Source organism: Hetaerina americana, unplaced genomic scaffold, assembly GCF_022747635.1.
Source record: "Hetaerina americana unplaced genomic scaffold, ioHetAmer1.1.p SCAF_16, whole genome shotgun sequence".
NCBI classification, from domain to species: Eukaryota; Metazoa; Arthropoda; class Insecta; order Odonata; family Calopterygidae; genus Hetaerina; species Hetaerina americana.
Window position 1 is genome coordinate 8,493,170 of NW_027286719.1, and position 22,756 is coordinate 8,515,925.

General features: G+C 37.1%; 1 protein-coding gene across 2 annotated transcripts in view; it reads right to left on the bottom strand.

Annotated features, from left to right (window-relative positions):
* Positions 1-3,866: 3,866 nt before the first annotated feature.
* Positions 3,867-22,756, bottom strand: part of LOC139687005 (VWFA and cache domain-containing protein 1) — a 32,893-nt gene continuing 14,003 nt past the window's right edge. For both annotated transcript variants that reach the window (XM_071584084.1, XM_071584085.1), the window contains 5 exons: positions 21,454-22,129; positions 16,300-16,532; positions 16,077-16,222; positions 9,807-10,034; positions 3,867-7,055 (listed from right to left, as the gene is read on the bottom strand). In XM_071584084.1, the coding sequence (XP_071440185.1) occupies positions 6,670-7,055; positions 9,807-10,034; positions 16,077-16,222; positions 16,300-16,532; positions 21,454-22,129 (1,669 nt within the window). In that variant the 3' untranslated portion in view covers positions 3,867-6,669. The remainder of the gene's footprint in view (positions 7,056-9,806; positions 10,035-16,076; positions 16,223-16,299; positions 16,533-21,453; positions 22,130-22,756) is intronic.

Consider the following 22,756-nt stretch of genomic DNA (forward strand, 5'->3'; position numbering starts at 1 on the left):
TAGGAAACCATGCATCACGGATGAGATGATCACAAAGATGAATGAGCGGCGAAAATGGAAGAATATAAATACAGAATCAGGCAAAATGAAGTACAAAGAATTGAACAATAAATTGAGGCGGGCAACAAATAAAGCAAAAGAAGCATGGTGGAAGACGCAGTGCGAGGATATGGAAAGTCTGCAGAGGAAGGGTGAAATCGGTGGGCTGTACAGCAAAGTTAAATCGTTATCAGGAAGTAAGAAAGGAAGAGCTATGCTAACAGTTAGAGATAAGGTGGGTAAGGTAATAGTTGACGCAGGAAAGATCCAAGAGAGATGGAAGGAGTATATAGAAGAACTGTATAGTAAAGAACTCAGACCAACAAAGTTAGACATAGAAAAGGAACATGATGTAGAGGAAGATTGCTTAGGTCCAGGCATACTAGACAATGAGGTAGAAAGGGTATTAAGGGAGATGAAACTAAATAAGGCCGTGGGGGTGGATAACATTCCTGCGGAACTTTTAGAATGCTTAGGAAAATGTGGGAGGAAGAGCCTATATGGACTGATCCATAGTATTTATGACAAAGGAATCTGGCGGGAAGACTTTGAGAGATCAGTTTTAGTTCGTATTCCGAAAAAGGTAAAGGCCACGTCATGTGAGGACTATACCTGTAGGACAATTAGTTTGATATCCCACGCAGCTAAAGTTGTTCTCAGGATCATAAACAAAAGGATAGAGAGTAGGGCAAATGATTACTTAGGGGATGATCAGTTTGGGTTTAGGAAGGGGAGAGGTACGCGCGATGCCATTGCTGTAATGAGATTATTAATCGAGAGGAATATAGAACACAACCAGGAGGTATTTGCCTGTTTCGTAGATTTCGAAAAAGCGTTTGATAGAGTGAATTGGGTAAAACTAATTAGTATTCGGCAGAAAATAGGAATAGATTGGAGGGAAAGGAGGCTAATCCGCAACCTGTACATGTCTCAGACTGCTCAGGTGTGGGTGGGAAACGGGGAGTCAGGATGGGCAGTGCTAGGAAGGGGTGTAAGGCAGGGTTGCAGAGGAAATGATCAAAGAGGCATGGGGAGAACTAGAGGTAGGAATGAAAGTGGGCGGGGAATTCGTAAAGTCAGTTAGGTTTGTTGATGACCAAGCTTTAGTTTGTCTGTCAGCCAAGGGGCTGCAAGCATTGCTGAGTGAATTGGAAATTCAGTGCAACAGGTATGGGATGAGAATCAATATTAATAAAACAAAGGTTATGCGATTTTCTAGAAAGAAAAAGGCCAAGCTTAACATTAAAATAGGAGGGCAAAAACTAGAGAAGGTAGAACAGTTTACGCATCTCGGTAGTGTTTTGGACCAACACGGTCAAAGAATTAAGGGCGTAAGGAGAAGAATTGCGCTAGGCAAAGAGGCTTTCACAAGGAGGAGGGAGTTGATGACACGGACGTTGAGTAAGGATGTTAAGAAAATACTCGTAAACACTTTGATATGGAGCGTAGCTATGTACGGTGCGGAAACGTGGTCATTAAAGCAGGAGGATAGACGTAGATTGGAGGCTTTTGAAATGTGGGTGTGGAGAAGAATGGAGAAGGTGAAATGGACAGAGAAGAAAACAAATGAGGAAGTACTTGGTATGGTGGGCGAAGAGAGGGGTTTGTTGGGAGAAATCCTATGGAGGCAGGAAAAGTGGATGAAGGGGGTGTTGACCGGCAGTGGGATGTTGAAGACTGTGATAGAGGGTAGAATGTTGGGCAAAAGAGGAAAGGGAAGGAACAGGATAGGGATGTTGGACGGGATGAAGGGAGGAAGAAAGTACTCAGAGATGAAGAGGGACCTGATATAGAGTAGGATGATGGATTTTGTGTTTTGTTAGGAGTAATAAAATATTTGTTTGGTAGTTGTGTCCATCCAAAAACCTACCTTAACCGGTAGATTACCTTTAAAAAAATAGGTTAAACTTGAAGTATTTCTTTGCAAATTGAAACTGATAAATGTGTATGGAACATTTTTTGACTGGATTCATTGCTACCTCACTAGTCACAGACACATAATTAAACTTAAAACTATAACAACTGATGCATTTGAAGAGCTCTCAGGCTGTTCGGCAGGCTCCCACTTTTTATATTTTTCTGATTTTAATTTACAGCAGAATCAAGACCATTAACCTGACAAATAATTCACAACATATATACGGATGAATTAATTTTATCTGCATTTCAAACTAATTTCATGATCACCTATGCCTAAGGTTTTTGGATTAACTTTTTATTTATTTATTTAGCCTGAGTCTAAAAACAGCACTTTTTGATCTTTTACATCGGACTATTAAAAGTGGTAACAATGGGCATGTTTACCAATACCCAAGCCCTAGGTGGAGATATACCCACCCAGGCAGTAATCAAACCCGCGACCCTGGGGTTGGCAGACGAGGACATTATTCCACCGCCACAAGGGCCAGCAGTATTTAGTAATTATATTTAATTGGTTTCAAAACAATAAGTTACATTTAATATAAATATCATAGTGAAGTTTCCTTTTCCAAAAAACCTTTTAATATTATTTAATCATTAATGGAATACCTATCCATGTACCATTTTTTTGAGTTTTAGGAATTCTATCACTTCTTATCATTTAAGATTCAGTTTCACCTGAATGTACCTAGCGGAAAGATCCTTGTGGTGGACAAGTTTCATTTATAGTTCCCTCGGGAAAACCAAAGATATTTCTAGGTAAATAATTAAACACCTACTTTTTCCTAGTAAAATCAATTCTTGAATATTGCTTTTTCTAATTATAAATAAAAAAATTAAAATTATAATTTAACTTAGACATTAGGCCTCACTTACTTTTATCAAATACTATAGTAAAAGTCTCTCACATAACTCTTGCTTCCATAATTATATTATGTACTTTTACAGCTACATGAATTTGTTTTTTGACATTTATTCTAATATTTTCCCTTGGTTTTAACAAAAGGTCTAGTCCTCGCCAATGTTTACCTTTAAATGGGTTTTCAATAAATTCATTTATTCTGATTAGTTTTATGGCAATTGTTAGACTATTTGAACCTATTTAGTATCAAAATTAATATTTTTTCTCTTTTACACACATTTTTTTACTATGACTTAATTGTTAAATTGGGTTTTGCTGGTTATAAACAATATTACAATGCTGTTATTATTTTATAGCCATGACAATGGAAAACTGAGTACGTACCAAAAAAGAACAAACAAAAGCTTGTTTGCTTCAAAAATATACTTCTTAAAGAACTTCTTTGTCCCACATCGTATTTTCCTTGCACCTTGGGCAGAATGCAATAGCTACATAGATCTGTGAATAAGTACATAAATACATTGAAGTCTCAAAAAAAAGTCATTTGACGATCAATGGATAACATCTCACTTCACCTAAGATGATGGTTAAGGTGCAAGAATTTTAAAAAAATAATCACAACAAAATCTATTGATTATTATCTTTCCTAATCTTATCGTTGATGAATACTGACGAATGTTTAAAAAGTCATCCTCAGAAAGTTTTGCCTCATTCCCCTCATTGGCTCTACCATTTCCAAAATAAGCGTCTCTTGGCCTTGAATAAAATCATTTTAATAATGTTTACACAATCATTACAATCTGAAATAAATCCTCAATGCCACTTGCTGACTCTGTGAAGACTTCTATTATTGTGAAGTTGTTACCATAGGATTGATAGTAAGGTGCTTTGAAATAAGCAGCTTGGTTGGAGTAATGATGTTCATATATACAGCTACAGTGGGCTTTTGAATAGCCCAGTCTAAATTAAGCTCAACAAATTAACATTCCAAAACATTCAGGTAAGTGTATCACAAGCTACACCAAAGAAGGTTAGAGCAGGCAGGTTTTGCTGCAACTATTTATTTCAGATAAAATATACATTAACACTAAAGTGTTCACTCAAAATTTCTGGCACAAATTCAAATAAAACAGTTTTATTCAAACATTTTATAATATATATGTATTTACGAAAAATGATTTGGTCATTCTCTCCAATAACCGAATTTGGAGAAAAATATATAAACTCCACCATCATCAAATGAAAAATTATCCACTTCTAACACTGTAACATTTTCAACCCCCTTCAATCTGATGACACTCATTTATTTACACAGACACACTTATGCATAAATAAACCATAGCTACGTTTAATACTGACAAAATGTCAACTAATGACAACAAATGGGAAAAAATTAATACATATATTAGAAGAAAGGCATGTGGAGGGTTAATATTTTGAATAACATAAAATTAATCATTTCACATTGGGTCAAAATCTTAAATAGAAGAAATAATTATACCTTGAGGTAAAATTAGCAGCTAGTTGAAGGTTGGACTGGCTTGAAAGCCCTCAATTCCCGGTGGACAAGAGTTACAAAATATCTTACAAGAATTACCACAACATAAAATTTTCTGAAGTTTCTAAATAAGTTTCCAAAATGCAATATTTACTATGTACAAACTGTTCTTAATTTTAAGTACCACTTTCTTTATTATTTTGTTAAATGTGGTACTCAAAATCTGGTTTTAAAAATATGAATTTGTAACCCATAGAAGATTTAGGGGTAGTTAATAAAAGTATATTAAATATTTCTTGCAAACAAAAAACGTCTATTGTATTCCAAAATAATTTAACCTCTCATGGATCCAGGAAAATAACTGCACTTACACAATTATTGGAGCCAAAAGAATTTTCTGAACAACAGAGAGTAATTTAATTCATTGCAAGAATACATAAGCAGCGGGGATGATTTACTACAAAATGATAAAATTATTTGACTCTAATATATGACACATAAAAGTTTCTGTATGAATTGATCATTGACACAAAATGAGAAAAATGCAGTTATTTACAAACATTGCACAAAAATGTAACTTTACATGCAATAACATTAAATGCCATATTTCAATTCTACTTGTCATAACTAAGCATTGTGCAATTTCTTCCAACAATAGTACTTATCGATTATTATTTCAACATATATTTTCCTATGACTCATTAGTCACAGCACCAAAAGACATGCCAAAAAACATTATTTAAGTGCTACCCAGAATAATCATAATAGGTAAACTGAAAATGAAGAGATGGAAATGAGCTGATTTAAAAAAATTACTATAGTTACATGCCATACCCTATGCAAGGAAAGAATCAAAGTGAGAAGTTGATTTGTCAAATCAAACCTTTTTAACTATTTAGAGATTATTGCATTGCACTTACTGCAGGCATTGTACTACAAATCATATTCAATAATTGACACAATTAGAAAAAAAGTCTTATGACTTTTAAAGATCTGTAAATGTATGCAAGAAATGTCGACATCATGCTAGATAAACAGAAATTAAGTAACTAGGTACAGCTCCTTTAGGGGCAAAGTTCATTGGCACATATACAACAAAACATTTCAAGCAATTACATTCACATAATTATCTGTTTCCCATGCTGAAGCAATGATTGTCTTTAAATAACTGTGACTTATAAGTAGCATACCCAGGAAAACTCATGCAGGGACATTCCAAATATCAAATTAAAAAAATCACTTCACAAATTCAGTCTTTTAGTTTAGTTCATAACTCACCAAGTGTTACTTACAGTTTCAAGTTATTAAAAAATTAAAATGGCAATGATGTAAAAAATATAATTTTTTAAGGATATTATTTATTACATATCCCTGATTTCATCAGCTGCAGACAGCATAAGTTCAAGTCTCTAAGAGAAATGTGCAAACACAAATCACACAATAATGACAGAAAAGTTATTTACACCAAAAAATACCTGAGGTAGAATGATGGGAAGGCTTAAAGAGCCTGGAAATTGATACTGTTGACTTTCTTTTTCACAGAAATCATTTTCAGATTTCTGACTGCCAATTGCCCTTATTAGTTTGCCATTAAGTTTGTAATGAAAATATATTTTAAATTATTATAAAGAAGTATAATACATATTCACAGAAATATTTGTACCTATTATACCAAACTAACTTTTTGGCTTTCAGTTTCTCAAAGTTTTCCACATCACATTAAAATGGCTTTAAATACTGACCCAGGGACTTTCACAGTGAAACTGCACCAGTTATTCAGAAAACCAAAGTATTTTCTAAGGTCCTTGATAATAGCAGCCATATAATATTAAGTACCAAGTCCTCATTTTTTTCTGAAGTACACTTAATTATGTTTCAAGATAGGAACAAAGAATATCTGTGATCCTTGTTAATGAAAAACTCATTCACTCCTATTCGTGTGTATCGCTACCGTACAAGGGTGTACTAAATAAAAACTTGGTAATATCAGAGTGGTGAAAAGGAAACAAGGGTATTTAGTGTCAGCAAATTAACATTAATATTATACGTCAATTTCCAGGGCTTCTATTTTTATGCAAAGGCTGTCATAAAGTTTCCAAGTTTTATACAAAATGTATGTAAAAATTTGAAGAGGCAGCATTTGTGAGGATCATATACATTACAAAATAAACATAGAATGTAAATCTTTAAATTTTCCATTACAGGAGTATTAAAATAGCCCTATTTAGATGAATATGATCCACAACTTTGCAAGATGACATTTTAATGATTGGGAATTGAAGAAATGGTAACTCTTTGTAAAAAAGTGTACCCGCTTCCTTTATGTAAAATTCATGAGAATGATATCATTCTAATGAATGTCCACCATGTGAACAGTAACGGGGGCTAACAAATGATTTGGTTGCTCCGGTAACACAGTCAATGGAAGGGTGGGATGTGGAGGAGATACTCCTGCCGGGGGTGACTGTGGGAAAGGGGAAGAGGCTCGAGATGAAGACGGAGGAGAGAGCGAAGGCGTTGGATGCCGCCGCTCTGAATCGGGAGGTAGCAGCAGCAGAAGAGGCTCAACTGTGGGAATGTGCTCGGAGTCCTCATGTGGCGTCATGGTAGAGTAGCCATGATCACTGTCACCACCCGGTGGCCTCCGGTAGCCTGTATTTACTCGATATGGTGATATTGCTAATCCAGCATCTGGAGCTGATATGGGCTCCTGTCTGTTCAGCAATATATTGTTCCCTGTTCAAGAAAAAACAATATTAGTCAACTCCCAATTATTTGCAGTAATAAATGATTCAGCAATAAAGAAAAAGATTTCATAAATAAGAGCAAAAGAAGGGCGAATGGACAAGAATAATGGAAACATGCCAATATTTCAACCAAAAATTATAATACTATGCAGGTTGTTAAAAATTCCTCAGAAAATAGAAGAGAGATATACCGGGAAAGGTTAGCTTTTAGTAAGACTCATCTCTCACTATGGCACTCTTGACATTTCAGCTATATACATCACGTGGCTTCCTTTTAATGTAGACTGAAGCAACAAACTAATGTTTAGTTGAAAAAATGAAAAAAATGAGCTTCATGCAATGATTAAAAACTTCTCTTCAAGATGCTTAACATGAAAAGAGATAAAGCCAAGTCGGACGAAGTTAATGGCACATCTGCTCTTGCATCCGTGAATGCTTTCAATGAGGTGTATTAGTTTAAAGAAGTCCATACATTTGAAAATTATTAACATCGTTAGGGATGCCCTGTTAAAATGACTGCCTCAAGAATGATTGACAAAGGCAATGATATGTTTTTGAATGACCGATGAATCAAAGTTCTCAAAATATATGAGACCACAGGCATTTCACAAGTTACAGTGTTTTCAATTATGCACGAAAAATTGGGTGAAATTTTTTTGGCAAAATGGGTGCCACCTGTGCTCTCAGTGGAGAATAAACGCAATTGTGTAGCCGATTCAGAGGCTGGCTTGATACTTTCCCATCGAAATCCCGACTAGTTTCCGCATTGATCCCACTGTATATTTAACATAACTGTAAACCATGATGCACTACCACACTCCAGAGACAAAGGAACAGTCGAAACAGTGAGTTTCTGAAGGCAATCTGGCTCCAAAGCATGTGAAGACGGTGAAATGGGCTGATAAGGTTTTTCACAGTTTTCTGCGATGCACGAGGAAACATCATCATCAATTACTTAAGACAAATGATAAATGGAGAGAATTACACATTGCTATTGCACCGATTCAGCGAAGGTATCAAGATATCCTCCTCATCCTCCCTTGGCAAAGAAAAAAATTCTCTTCCATCCAGAAATTGGAGAACACCTGTGCATTTTCAATGGTAAAAATTAGGGAATTAAATGCAAATTATAACAGCATCCACCATATTCAATAGATTTGGCCTCTAGTGGCTCTTTATTTCCAAACCTGAAAAAATGGCTTGGCTGCAAATGACGCACGTCAATCATAAAGGTCAACACCAACGCAGACGGCTGTTTTACAGACGACTATGTTGAAAAAAAAATATCTACCCGGAATAATGTTCCTCGATTTTCTTAAGAAGTTGTTGAATGACCCACACATGTCTATTCAAGAGTATCGACAGCGGTGGCAATTCGCAGTCCGTGCAATAAATGCGCAAACTGGTGCAATCTGGCGGCCATGACGTGGACTATAGCCCCGCCCACTGGCGGCGCTAGTTGCCTCAGACCCAATGAACCATCCGTAATTGACAGATCATCTATCTAGCTGTGCGCACGGTGCCAGTTATGTCAGTTTCTGTTGAACCTGTTTTTACTGTTTGTCGCAAATGGAAATTGACGAAATCACGGAGCAACGAATCAACATCAAGTTTTTTGGCCAAGGGCAGTGATAAGTATCAAGAAATTACTGAAATATTGACAGCTGTTTACGGTGATAATATACGGTGTTCTGAAGAAAACATCCGTTTTCAAGTGGATTAAACATTTTAAAGATGGCTGACAAGACACCACGGATGATGCAGGGCCGGGACGACCTTCAACCACTGGAGTTGACGGCAACATTGATCGTGTGCGGTCCCTTGTCCTTACCGACCATTAAAAAACTGTCCGAATGATAGCTGATGAACTGAATTTAGGAAAATCAACAGTGCACACTATTTTAACGGAACATGCTGGATGGATCCCTCACCATGACAATGCACCCGCACATTCAGCATTGAACGTTCACCAGTTTCTGGCAAAAAATTCAATCACCATCCTTAATCATTAGATCTTGCCCCCATGCGACTTTTTCCTATTCCAAAATGTAAAAATGCGATGAGGGGACATCACCGGGAAGATGTGGACACAATAAAGCAAGAAACGACGAGAAAACTAAAAATCATAACTGCCGAGGGCTTCCTAGGGTGCTTTCAAAAGTTGAAAAGAAGATGGAATAGTGCATAGCAACAAATAGAGAGTACTTTGAAGGGGACAACATTGATGTGGACTAAATTGAGCAAAATAAAGTTTATGGCCTCAGTTTGTGTATTTATTGGGCAGAGTGGTAAATAACCCCAGCAAGCATAGTCTTTGCCCCAAAAATGTTGCATAAGTTATAAATGGCATAGGGCCTAGCATGAACTTAGCTTTTCCAGCCAAAGGATAGTTCCCATCCTGTCTACAATGAAAGTTGAAAGTATAAAAAATGAGACAACTTTTTAATGGACGATCTGGAGAAAACAATTCGCGTAGGCTTCCTAAGTATTCATAAGTAACGTAACTGCTCACAGATACACTCACCACTTACAGGCAAAAAAAACATCTATGCATGAAAACACAATAAAATTTTAAGATAAAGTGAAAACCATTCTTACATTTAGTAACCCTAGAGAGGGAAAATGATTGCATCACTAAAATGTCACATCAGCGCAAGGAGAATGCAATTTGCAAATTTTAGGAGGTTTTATGATGCACGCCAGCATCACATGACCACATCAAACTTTCACGGCCACTCACCTGAGAGTGATTCTTCATGGCTGTCCACGTCATCCACTTCATTGTCCAACTGAGACATTCTAACAGCTGTTTCAGGTACAGAGCTCAAGTAGGAGTGATTATTTCGATGGACATGGTGCCGGTAGCAATATATTATCAGTGCAATTATCAAAAAAAAACCCATTATGCCTCCAGCAACTGGGCCAACGGGGGTGGGTCTAAATGATGCATCCTCTGACGGCAAGGGATCTTGGGAAGAAAGAAATTAGGACCATATTATAATCATTTCTGCCGGCATTCAAGCCAAATTCCTAAAATTTTTCAACACTTGTAAAACAAGTAATAGCCAAAGATTTTACATTTGTGTTCCTACCATTAATGGACAACCTAGAATACATTAAACCTTTAATGGTACAAATATGCTATATGAGCACATTAGTATGTACGTATTTCACATAAATTTAACTTTACATGCACTCATTGTAATTACCTGAACCCATACAAATGTGTAGTTGCAGTCAACTGATCCATTACATTTACTATTGCGATGGACTGCCTTATTGCATTTTACACTTTAACCAGATTATGAACCGGCTGTTCCTCGAGAGGTTAGAGGTCAGTCAAAGGCAGAACAGCTTGTGCCCGAGGAGAACTGAGATGCTCCATGGCTTCCCAGGGCCACCTTGTCCTCGATCAGCATCCTTATTCCACTTCCAAAACTCAAGTTTTATTTCAAGGGCAAAATAATTTATGCCTTGCTCCTCACCGTCCCTTCTTCCATATCTAATCCACTCCACATCCAAGCACCACCATTCACAAAAACATGCAGCCTTTCATACCATGTCACACAGGGTATGCAATATCCCAATGTCACCACACAACACAAGGGGAACTCCCTATTATACAACAAATTGTAGTCAACAATGGGAACAGGGAAATAATGATTGCCAACATGTACAACAGAAAAAAAACACAGATAGCCCAGGAAGATACCACACATCTAAACTTGAAGAGCACCAATGGCAAAAAATTCCATTCCTTGGCCACATTTCACTCAGGGTACAACAAATTCTCTCCAAGAACAAAATGATGACAGCATTTTACAACAAACACACTTTAAAAAACATAATGGGTTCACCCAAAGACAGAATTGGCATAATGCAACAAAGCAGGGTTTATTAACTCCATTGTATGGACTGCAATGCCATCTACATTGGACAGACAGGGAGGACTTTTGCTATTAGGATTAAACACTGATTAAATTTCACAAAGAAAGACAACAGATCTCAATCCGCCAAACACCTCTTGGAAAAGAAGAATCATACCAGAAACTTCACACCAGACATCCTTCATTCAGAAAGGAAAGGACGTGGGTTGAATGCTTTGGAGGAGATGGAAATTCGGCCATCCCTTCAGTCGGAGGCGGTCAAGGAAATAACATACCTCTCCCATCCCCCCCAAAACATTCCAATATCATTTCCCACCCCCACCAAGGCAGTCATGACCATCCACCATCCCTTAATGAGAGTCCAACCATTGCAGACAAACACCTCCCCACTCTTCCCTAGCCCACCAATAGGTTGCTGCACCAGTACTCCCCCTACCCTCCTCCCGGCTAGGAGCCAGGCTATATAAGTTGAGAAGTTTTCCACATAAGTCACTCTATGATGAAGCACAGCATTGAAACCATGGTCGTGTGAAGTAATAAATCTTTATGTGGAAGTGCAAAGCTTCTTTTTATAACCTCATCATGAAAGAATTCCACAAAGTTAAGCCTGAAACTGTAATGCAATGCTGAGAATGAGCGAAGTCATATGCAGAGTAATATTTGCAGAGTAATATTCTGAGACCTCCATCACTTCACAAGCAGTTTTATTATCACTTTTCACTATTCTGTCATATAATTAACCATAAAAATTTCATTTCATATTTTTCTATTTTTAATCACATGAATTACAGCTTGTGCCATTTCTCAAGCTGGTGGAGAAGACAAGAATTCAAACAGTCAGGCATCAAAAGCCATCATCACATCATTAGTAAACATCTTTATAACAAAGGCATTAAATTGGACACCATCCTGTGAATAAGGTGCAGCAATTTATTTATTTCTAAGAAAGAATGCTTCAGCTGCCTTGTACCATTAAGGAGCACAATAATTTTTGAGAGCTAACAAGGATTAACCTCACAAAGAGCTACATGAAAATGGGAATGAGAATGTAAAAAATTGACTTGGGTGATACAATCAAATTAGTCCAAGGGTTGCTATTTATATTTTCAGCCTAAAAATGAAAATACAGTAACTTTTTGCTGAAAATAGCTTTGCTGTTTTTTGAAGTATCCTCCATAATAATCAATACACTTTTGCATGCGCTAGAACCAATTTTCGTAACACATTTTCCACTCTGATTGAGGTACTTCCAAAACATGGTTTTTGAATGCGTTGGCCATGTAATTTTTCTAGATAAACAGAAAAAAAGAAGTAATTTAGCACTAGATGAGGGCTGCAGAGGGTGACCCATCAATTTGACATTTTGGGTAGTCAAACAGGTAGATGTTTCAGCCGATCAGTGAGAGCTGGCATTGTCATGATGAAGAATGATCCTTCGTTGCTGCTTCTTTCTCTGTATTTCACCAAGCACTTGCGGCAAACTAATGTTTGCGTACCATTTAGAATTCACGGTTCTACTTTGCTCTAATGGTATGGTAGCCACATGTCCAGTTATTCCAAAGAAACAGGCAATATTTGCTTCAATGTGCTTCGTGCATGAATCAATTTCATGGGATTTGGCTCATCTTGGAAGACCCATACAGTAGATTGCTGTTTTGTTTCGGGTTCATATGCATAGATCCTAGATTTGTCACCCGTGTAGATGTTAGACACAGCTTTTGATGCACCGCGATTGTACAATTTGTTGAGCATTTCTTTGCACCAATCGACATGAGCATCTTTTTCAGCTTTTGTCAAATTATGCAGGATCCAATGCAAACAAATTTTTTCATAGGCTAAATGTTCATTAAGTATCTTATTGATACTTCCAAGGATGCCTAGATCTCACGATAAGTCACAAGAGGATCTTCCTTTACTAGTTCTTGCACAGCATCAATGTTTTCTGGCACAACAACTGATTTAGGACGACCTTCACGACTTTTGTCGCTGAGCAAAAAGAAAAGGTCAAACTTTCAGATGGAAAGTCAGATGTTGCCTAAAGAGTAATGCCTATGATACTAGACATCTATAACTGTTCACTCAATTACTCTATATTTCCTACCCTGTGGAAATCTGCCCTAGTTCGACCGATAATGAAAATAATAACTCCGAAAGAAATGTCTGACTTCAGACCTATTGCACTTCTTTATTCTATTTCCAAACCTCTCGAGCGAATTGTTCATACGGTTACAGTGAGGCATCTTACGCGGCAGAATTTCTTCGATGAGTATCAGTCGGGCTTTCGTAAGCTCTATAGCACTCAGTCGGCTTTGATAAAGGTAACTGATGATATTCGCAGATCCATAGACGCAAAAAAGGTAACAGTTTTAGTCCAATTCGATTTGAGCAAGGCTTTGGATTCAGTAGACCACGGCATACTACTGGAACGTACGAGCAAACTCAAGTTCTCTTGCTCTGTCCTTCGCTGGTTTCGCTCCTATCTGTCTAATCGTCAGCATGCTGTTAAAGATGAAGATGGGAATGTATCTGTTTTCCACCCTGTTCTATGTGGAGTTCCACAGGGGTCAATTCTTGGACCTTGATAATTTACTATTTTTATAAAAGAACTAGCTACCATAATAACTCATTGTAAACATCACTTTTATGCTGACGATCTCCAGATATGTGAACAAGGAGCTAAGTACAAAATTACAAAGGCTCCAAAATTCTTGTCTACGATTCATCTTTAATATGCGTTTTAATGAACGTGTAACTCCTTACAATAAAATGTTGAATTGGCTAAAACTCAAACAGAGGAGAATGCTTCAAAAGCCCTCACAATTATTTAAAGTTCTGACTTCTAAAACCCCTTCATATTTATATGAAAATTTTACATTCAATTCACATACGACAAAGAGATCAACCCGCATTACAAAAACATTCCATCTTCCCAAATACCGCACGGCTATATATGAAGTGTCATTCAGTATTTCATCCTGTAAACTATGGAACTCTTTGCCTAATAAAGTAAAATTATCCAGGAACTCATCCCAATTCATTGGGAACATGTTTGAATATCTGTCTACCACACTACCAAAATGACCTTACTACTGTTCTTTCAGGCTAAATATTTAACTATTGTCCTTTGTATTTGTATGAATGTATTGTACTGTATGTTTCATTCAACCGATATTAAATTATGTTTTTCTATGCTATATGTAAACCTGTTTCACTCCATAGGTTTCAAAACCTCATGTAACATGTATTCTGCTCCAAGGGACTTTGCTCCCAGAGCAATAAAAATTCTTTATTCTAACGCACATAGTGTTGTCAACGCTCAACATATAAATAGCAACCCCAATAGAATAAGACATCAAACCATAGCATTCTAATACTAGCACACCTCATCAACCACAAGGGTTAAGTAACTAAAAACCATACATGGGAACATGGGAAATGCTGGGCTAGGATTCACAGTCCACATTACTATGGAACAATTTGCCCAACTTTGATTTTGCAGGGGTAACTGTAAATTTACGTACACCCAGAGAGAAGAAATTCTTTTAGACCAATTTCTTCCCCATTTTTGTTAGTTGTCTTACATTTGATACCTCACAACAACATTGAAAATGATAAAGATAGGGGTCATTATTGAAATCCTGATAAAACATGCACTTGCTTGACCCCTACTTAGACAATCGGAATGAATTTGAGCAACAAAAGATCTTGGTTACTTCTCAGCACGAATATCCATGGTATCATATTATATTACCACTGAATTTTAAAAAGGCTGAATATTAAAAAAAATCCAAAACCATTAGCAAAGGCATAACTTCCACATAACTTTTTAGCTAAGGATTACTCCAGACCAGCAAAAGTGAAAGCATGTTTCTTGTAGACTCTGCCTAATATTTAAGCCAGTGACTCACCATGAAGAATGTGTGAGTACTCATTTGGGCAGAGACGAATTTCAAGCATTCATCTCATCAAAGGGTAAATAGAAATATACTGAACATTTTCTTACTCTTTGCATAAATTTTGACAAGCTAACATAATACTTTCAGTCCATTCTAATTTTTCCATTTTTAACTACATCCAGTTTGACGCATAAATGGACAAAATTTAGTAAAAGCCTATAACAAAGGAGTAGTGCATTGCAATAATAGCTCATAGGGTTATCAAAATCAATCATCAGTCTAATAATCTAAGAAGATGATGATCAAAATATGTATATCAAAATAAGCAATCAAAATAAATAATATGAATTAACAAAAGGAAAAATATGACCACTTAAAAAAATCATAACTTCTCATCACGATTTACCTTAAAGTAAAATTGTAATAACTAACTCAGTTGCACTGTGGCTGAAGTATTCAAAGACAGTGGAACCTCACTTAATGAACCTTGCAAATTGAGTAATTAGCACAATGAACAAAAATTATTTTTTTAAATGACTTGCTTAGTAAGCAACGTTTCACATTATGAGTGACGAGGTGTGAGGAATTCCCAGGATTCCTGTGGGCCTACTCACTCAGTTCGTTTAGCACTCATTCTCCAAGCATCTGGGGGATGCCAGTGATCACAAATTTCTCCAAAATTTTGTTCGCACATGTTATTTGTGATTATTAAGCGCCAAGTTTGATAACATTTTTTGTATAGTTTCAAAAATATCTTTAAAGAAGGAGCCACAAGAAGACCGCCATTAAATTATAAATATAACCAAAGAAATAAAAAGTAAAATCGTTGAAAAGCGAGATCAAGGGGTGATTGTGGCTCATCTGGCATGCAAATACAATCAGTCTACGTACGCAATTTGCAATACCCTTTAAAAAGAGGAGAAAATTAAATTTTTTTTTAAATTAACGAGAGAGATTTCAATGGGATGTACGAAAATATCAAAGCAACAATTATGTCTTCTCAAGGTTGTTGAAAAGTAGCTTCTCATATTGATAAACGAAAAGCAATTTCAAAGCGATGCATTAATTTATTGGGAAAAATTTGTTTAGATCAACTGGTGTTTTTCTATGCAAGAATGATTCCAAAAAGAACAATGCCCCATGAAGCAAGGTTCCACTGTACACATCCCAAAATGATCTCGTAGGAATAATGAAACAAAAGTATTAATAAGATAACACAAAACTTACCAAGAGGGCTGTCCCCATATGGAGTCTGCGTCCCTAGTACCCCATTAAAACATTTGGCTTGCTGAGAGCAAAAGGGCACTTTTAATGGAGACTTGCCATCAGAATCAAGTTGACACCACTCACAACCAACTATACCAAAACAGTCACTACAAAAAATAAAGACAGTAAGCATAGCAAGTAGCATAGCATTAAAAAAAGGTAATACATTCTCCATATCTAATACCTCTGAGAAGTGTAATGTTCACAGTTTAACAGGAAGCATGGTTTCAGTATATCCAGCACAGCAGGCTTATAAACAATACTTCTTGACTGCTCTGTGACATGTGGGCAGCTAGGATTCTTTGTCTCTTTGGTGCCCAAATGTCCTGTGCACACATCAACTTGAAGAGGACACTCGCACGGGCATTCACATTCATTCTGCTCCATTCGGTTGCAATTAAGGCACAGACGACCTTCCTATTAATTGATAAATAAATCTAAAATTAAACATTTCAAATGGCAAATGAAAATTATCATATGGATGAGACCACACCATTAGGAGCAAAATGGAAAAAAAGGGGGAGGGGGGGGGGGGGGGGGGAAACACCCAATCTACATTAATAGATAGAATACCCTAGATTTAATCCTTCAGAAACCTGCAACTAATAATCTACGCGTAACAACTGCTGCCTCACTCTTAAGACAAAGCTTTGAAAAGTGGTAATATCAACTACGTCAACATACTATGAGGGTGGTTCCAGAAGTACCCGACCCAACAAAGAAAAACCAAACATTTTGGAAAAAATTTATTTATTCGTCTAACAATCTCCATTCAGCTGTATGCACTTTTCCCTGCCATGTTCAAAAAGTTTGATACCCTTTTTATAATAAGAACTGTCTTGCCCCTCAAAATAGCCATTAACCGCTGACCACTTCTTCACGGTTGGAAAATCTTTCACCACCGAGCCATTTTTAAAAGTTTACGAACAGAAAATCATCCAAGGGGGCTAAATCTGGCGAATAAGGTGCATGATGTAACGATTCAAACTTTAATTCATGAATATATTCTATTGTTTCAGGCTTCACTTCGTGGAAGTAATTGATATCCATTATTGAAATAGAAAGAAAGACTCGTACTTTTCCACAGATTTTATTATACGGCACGACGCGTTTCACCGACTTGCGGCATTATCAGGTACAAATTTGCAAAACAGACAGAGCAAGCATATATACCCTCAGGACAGAGTGAGGGCGGGGAGGGTTGGAAGGATTTGAGGGGGGTGGGGGCTCGCAGGTGCGTTTTTGGCCATTGCAGTAACAGATTAATGAGCTGGTGCATTGTCTGGATGAAACAACTTTATTCTGAGCCAAATGCGGCTGCTTTTGCTTGAAACCTTGGCTCAAGCCTTGCAATAAGTCCGCATAATACTCACGCATAGTTTTTCCTTTTTTTAAGATAGTCAATGAACATTATACCATGCACATCCCAAAAAACCAACGCCAGTACCTTGCCTGCAGATGAAACGGTCTTTGCCTTCTTTGGTTCCCCCTTTCGAATCCATTGTTTTGCTTGTTCTTTTGTTTCGGGTATGAAGTAATGGACCCATGTTTCATCCATGGTCATGAAACGGCGCAAAAATTTTTCTTTGTTGCAGTGAAACTTTGCTAAACACTTGACTGAAACATCTTCACGACACTGGTTTTGCTCGAGTGAGAGCAAACACGGCACCCATCTCACACAGCTTTCTCATATGCGACGTACCGCACTTTTTAAAATGCCTGCTATGTCTGCTAGCTCGCGCACTTTCAATCGACAATCATCCAGTATCACTTTGCGGATTTTCTCCACTGTTTCTGGAGTCGTCACCTCATTTGGTGGACCGATGCGATGCTCGTCTTGATAGCTCGCACAGCCTCGTTTAAATTGATGGCTGTCAAACAAATACTAAACAACGTGGTGCCTTCAAACTTGAAAAATATGCATAATAGATAGCGTACTATCTAATACAGTGATATTTGTCAAACAACTGTCACCATCTCCAGGTCAGGCCGGGTACTTATGGGACTACCCTCCTATACATAGTTCATTGCATTCACATATACAATAACTGCCCAAATTGGAACCAACCGTATCGTAAATGTCGTAAAAATATATTTTGGGAAACTAATATTTTAAGATTTTATAATAAAATATTTTAGGCTTTCACTGGCAACCCATAATACATTATACAGTTAATTTCTACACACCTAAAACGTCTCAAGTAGTCCCTTTAGAGGAGGGATTTATTTCTTCCAAAAGTAATTAATTCATCATAAAAGATCTCATTTCATTCCTTAGAAACCATGACTTATGATGCTCTAACATAAGAAAATTATGAATACCAGGGACTAACGTTAAGTTTCCATGAAAGGAGAAGTGGAGAAACGTTTACTATTCTATTGTGCTCCAATGTACATTAAGTGTGGTTCCGCACTTATTTACACACGTGGGAGAGAAAGTACCAATAAATAGAATCTCCATGTGAAAAGTTGAGGACTTCTGCCGCTTAAGTTTGCATGGCATGCTCTTGATTTACATTCTGGAGGTTTTTCTCCATTTAATTATTTTTACTTTTGCTATACATTGACTTAAAGTTTGCATCTACAAATGAAGTGGACTGTGAACAAAAGATACTCGGAAAGAAAACACATACGACTCATGATTGTCACCCGCATGAAATTGCTCCACATGTGGACCAAGAACTGCGATCTGATCAACCACTGACAATTGTGGTTTTGGCTGATAAATTTTATCTTGTTGGATACACTACTATTTACAAAATTGAAACAGAAAAGTTCGGATATCACAAATTATGTGCAAGTTGGTTAAGGAAAATGCTTGCCGACTAACACACTGAGCAAAGAATGTTCAGTCAACGAGTGTTTTGGACTGCTATCAAACTATAACACACCCTCCAGTCTAAATATGTAGCATCCGAAAATGTTTGCTTTTATTAAGCCTCGTGCCTCTGCAGAATGCCACCCAAGTTTCAAATATATCCAGCCCGACAAATTTCTACATTGACATATAACTGTGGAAAAACGTTGATCAACTACTACACTCTGGAGACAGAGGAACAGTCAAAACAATGGGTTACTAAAGATGATCCGACCACAAAGGAGGCAAAGTCAGTGAAATCGGTCAAAAAGGTGATGGTCACGGCTTTCTTCGATGCATACGGAGTCATCTACATTGATTACTCCCATAAAAGATAAATGATTAATGATTATGTATCGCTACTGCACCAGCTGAGTGAAGAAATCAAGAAAAACCATCCTCATTCTGCACAGAAAAAATTCTCTTCCATCAAGAGAGCATGTGCACACTTGAGCAGTTTGGATGGTCAAAATTATGTAATTAAAATTTGAATTATTACAAAATCAACCTTTTCACCAGATGTTGCCTTCAGTGGCCCCCTTCTTTATTGCCAGCTTGAAAAAATGCCTCGACAGAAAACTGTTCATGTCGAATGAGTAGGTCATCACCAACACATTACTTTATGGATGGCTTTAAAAAGTAGGAGAAACGCTGGGAAAAGGGTATCAAGCTTAAATGAGATTATGTGGTATAAACTAATAAATACAATGTTTTTCCATTTTTCATATAGAATTATTGAATGACCAAGTTTGATCTGCATTGTTTTAGAATTTCCATTAAATAGAGCAGATAACTCGAAGTTCAGGGTTAGATTTTTATCATGCTTACAAGGATATTCCAATAGTCTATGAAAAACAATGGGGGTTGACAGAATAACACTGGATTCTTAAGGGTTATTCACAGTTTTCCTAGAACTTGATACAAATATTTATTTTCACGAGTATTTCCAAATTTTTTCTCACCTCTTCCTTGTGCTTCTTCAACCTATTCCCGTATTCTTCACTAAAATGTTCACTCTTAAAAGAATTGCTAAGTTTATAGCATTCTTAATGTACAGCTTTCCAGAATTCTTATGCTTATTTATTATCAGACTTTGTATATTAATATTTTACAAAGTTCACATTACATTAAAAATCAACAGAAAGAATATGGAGAAAAGAAGTCAACATATTTTCCTCCTTAAAGCAAAATTCCCAGCCATAGTTAATTTGTACAAGCATGTCCCAGTTTAATTTTTAAGTGATTTTTCTTTTTTCTACACGATGAAATTTAAATGAAATATAAACTCAATAAAATCCATCCTTTACTTTTGATTTCACTTCTTTCTTTTTCATTTCTTCTTTTATGACCCACAAAATATTTCTCTGTTTTTGAACATGAATACACTCTTCTGAGAAATTCTCAGATATTCCACTTTGGTTGTCACTCAGTGCATTCTTGACTGTAATCTGTGTTCCCAAGCACTGGTCCTCAAAAAGCTCCCATCAATATCTGTTAACATTGTCGACTAGTCCAAATTTCATTTAAATTGCAAGCCTTCATAATGGCCCCAGTTGTTCCAACCTCCACTCCCACCACAACTCATCCCGAAACTCCATCATAAAAGCCCAAAGTTTGTTTGGTACAGCTTGACCAAATTACAAAATTGATATTATAGCACTCTTTGGCCAATTCGGTTACAGGCATAAAGGACATTACCCCCTTTTTGACCATCTTCAACCAATCCTCTCCTGGAAAGAAAGTAAAACCCAAAGCCGTACACTTAAGGGCACTTATAGGTGGAATATAGAAGGGGGTATTTACTTTCTTTCCATGCACTCGGCCGTAGTACGTTCTTTATCTATTTATCAATCCTCTCCTCTTCAGCCTTTATTTCACCAGAGTAGAACCTCGGTAAAAATCCAGCTCAGAGAGAAGTATGAGAGAAGTGTTTGTGGGCCTTGCACCAGGTCAAGTAAATACCTGCCAATATGATGGCTTAACTCTTCTGAGGTCAGACATAATCAACCATCTAATGACCAATGGCTCTCTATTTGACCTCTGTGGAAGACAAGCAGACTTTTTTTATGACCACCTTTAGTATTCTCTATTTGCACTTAAACTACATACAAACAATTTTTATGAAAAGTTTATAATCATCACTTGGAGAAAGCACAAGCTCTAAAATTATGGTAATGATAGGTGGATACAAATTTAAGTTAAGGCAATTTAACCTCCCTGAATTCCCTGATTAATTGCGACTAATATTCAAACTCCATGACTATTAATGACTTTTCATATTTTCCAGGCATAAATCATCCCATTGAAAAATCATAACTATTGATGAAAAGAGTAATAGCATGTTCAACTTAAATGCAATCACAAGTTGTAGTAACTGATAGTCCAGTTACCAATAATATGACAAATAGTTTTCTGAGCAAGAATCATATCAGCCTACACCATAAAATATTTAACTAGTTGAGTTATTTATTTGGTACTTACGGTGCTACAGGGGCAGAACGTTGTTACGTTGCAGGTGGAGTTCACAATTCCAAAGAATAAGTTGGTTCCAGGCACAGCTGTAATCTGGTACTTGATGCAGTGCTCACCATGCACAAGATTAGTCAACACACCTGACATACTGGTATTGAATCTATAAAATCTCTGAATGGTTCGATCAGAGAAACTGTTACAAAGACTTTTTCTGACTAGTCCAAAGTGGTTGAGCAAATCTCCAGCTAGATTAAACTCCCCATGTGTGACATGGCGCTGCTCTACAGGCCCTCCATTGCCACCAGGGGACACCAAACTTGGATGAGCAACCAAATATCCACGGTGATCCATTAGAAAACACCGTACACTCATTCCTGCTTGGTTGCAAAATGGAGCTGCTTGATGCATCAGCACAAAGAGAAAGCCAAGAGTTACATCAGCAGCAACAACTGCTGCAACGCTGTCCGATTGCTCATGCCTTGTAGATGCCTGGCCTTCAAAAATTGAGTGGCTCAAAGTAACAACATATCCAGCTCCACCCACATCCAACCTGGGGCCAGTAACAATCACTTGGCCAGGTTGCTCCACAGCTTCCCAAAACCAAGACCTCCTGGTAGGGTCGAAATCATGTTCCAGGACTGACCCAGGGTACATTTGAAAGGCACCACGAGGAGTTACAATGTACCTGAGCATAAAAAAGAAATAACCATATCACTTGACAGTGAGGCAGAGCCACTGATTCTATCAAGTATTTACAATACTTAATTAGGATAGTAAGCATTTACATTCAAGAAACTGTAGCAATAAAATCGTGTTTATTAGTACAAGGGTTATATAGAGGTACAGGTAAGAAGTTCTCACTATGGGGCACACAGTTACTGTGTTTTTGGTCCAAAGTGAGCAAACTGTAGCACCCAATTCGTGCATAGCTGACGCAGGTCCAATTCTCCAGGCGGTATGCCTGCATGCCAAACACATCCGTCCGACATACCCATAGCCTCTTCCATTTCTCTAACCTCACATGTAATTGGAAAGTTGTCTAATCCCATTTATTGATCTTTTCAATTTTACCGCAGATTTTTGCAGTTTTTGGTCACCTCGAACGGTCAAGCCAAGCTGGTACGGCCATGCTCAAATTTAGCTGCCCAATATTTCACCGCTGTAAATGGTGCAGCGGAGTCCTCGTACACAATGTCAACTTGATTTTATTTATCTAAGCAGTTGTACTGCCTTACAAAAGCAAATTATTAATGACAGCTCTAGTCTTCATTTTTTCCATTTTCACATAAAATGTCACAACAACTCAATCAAA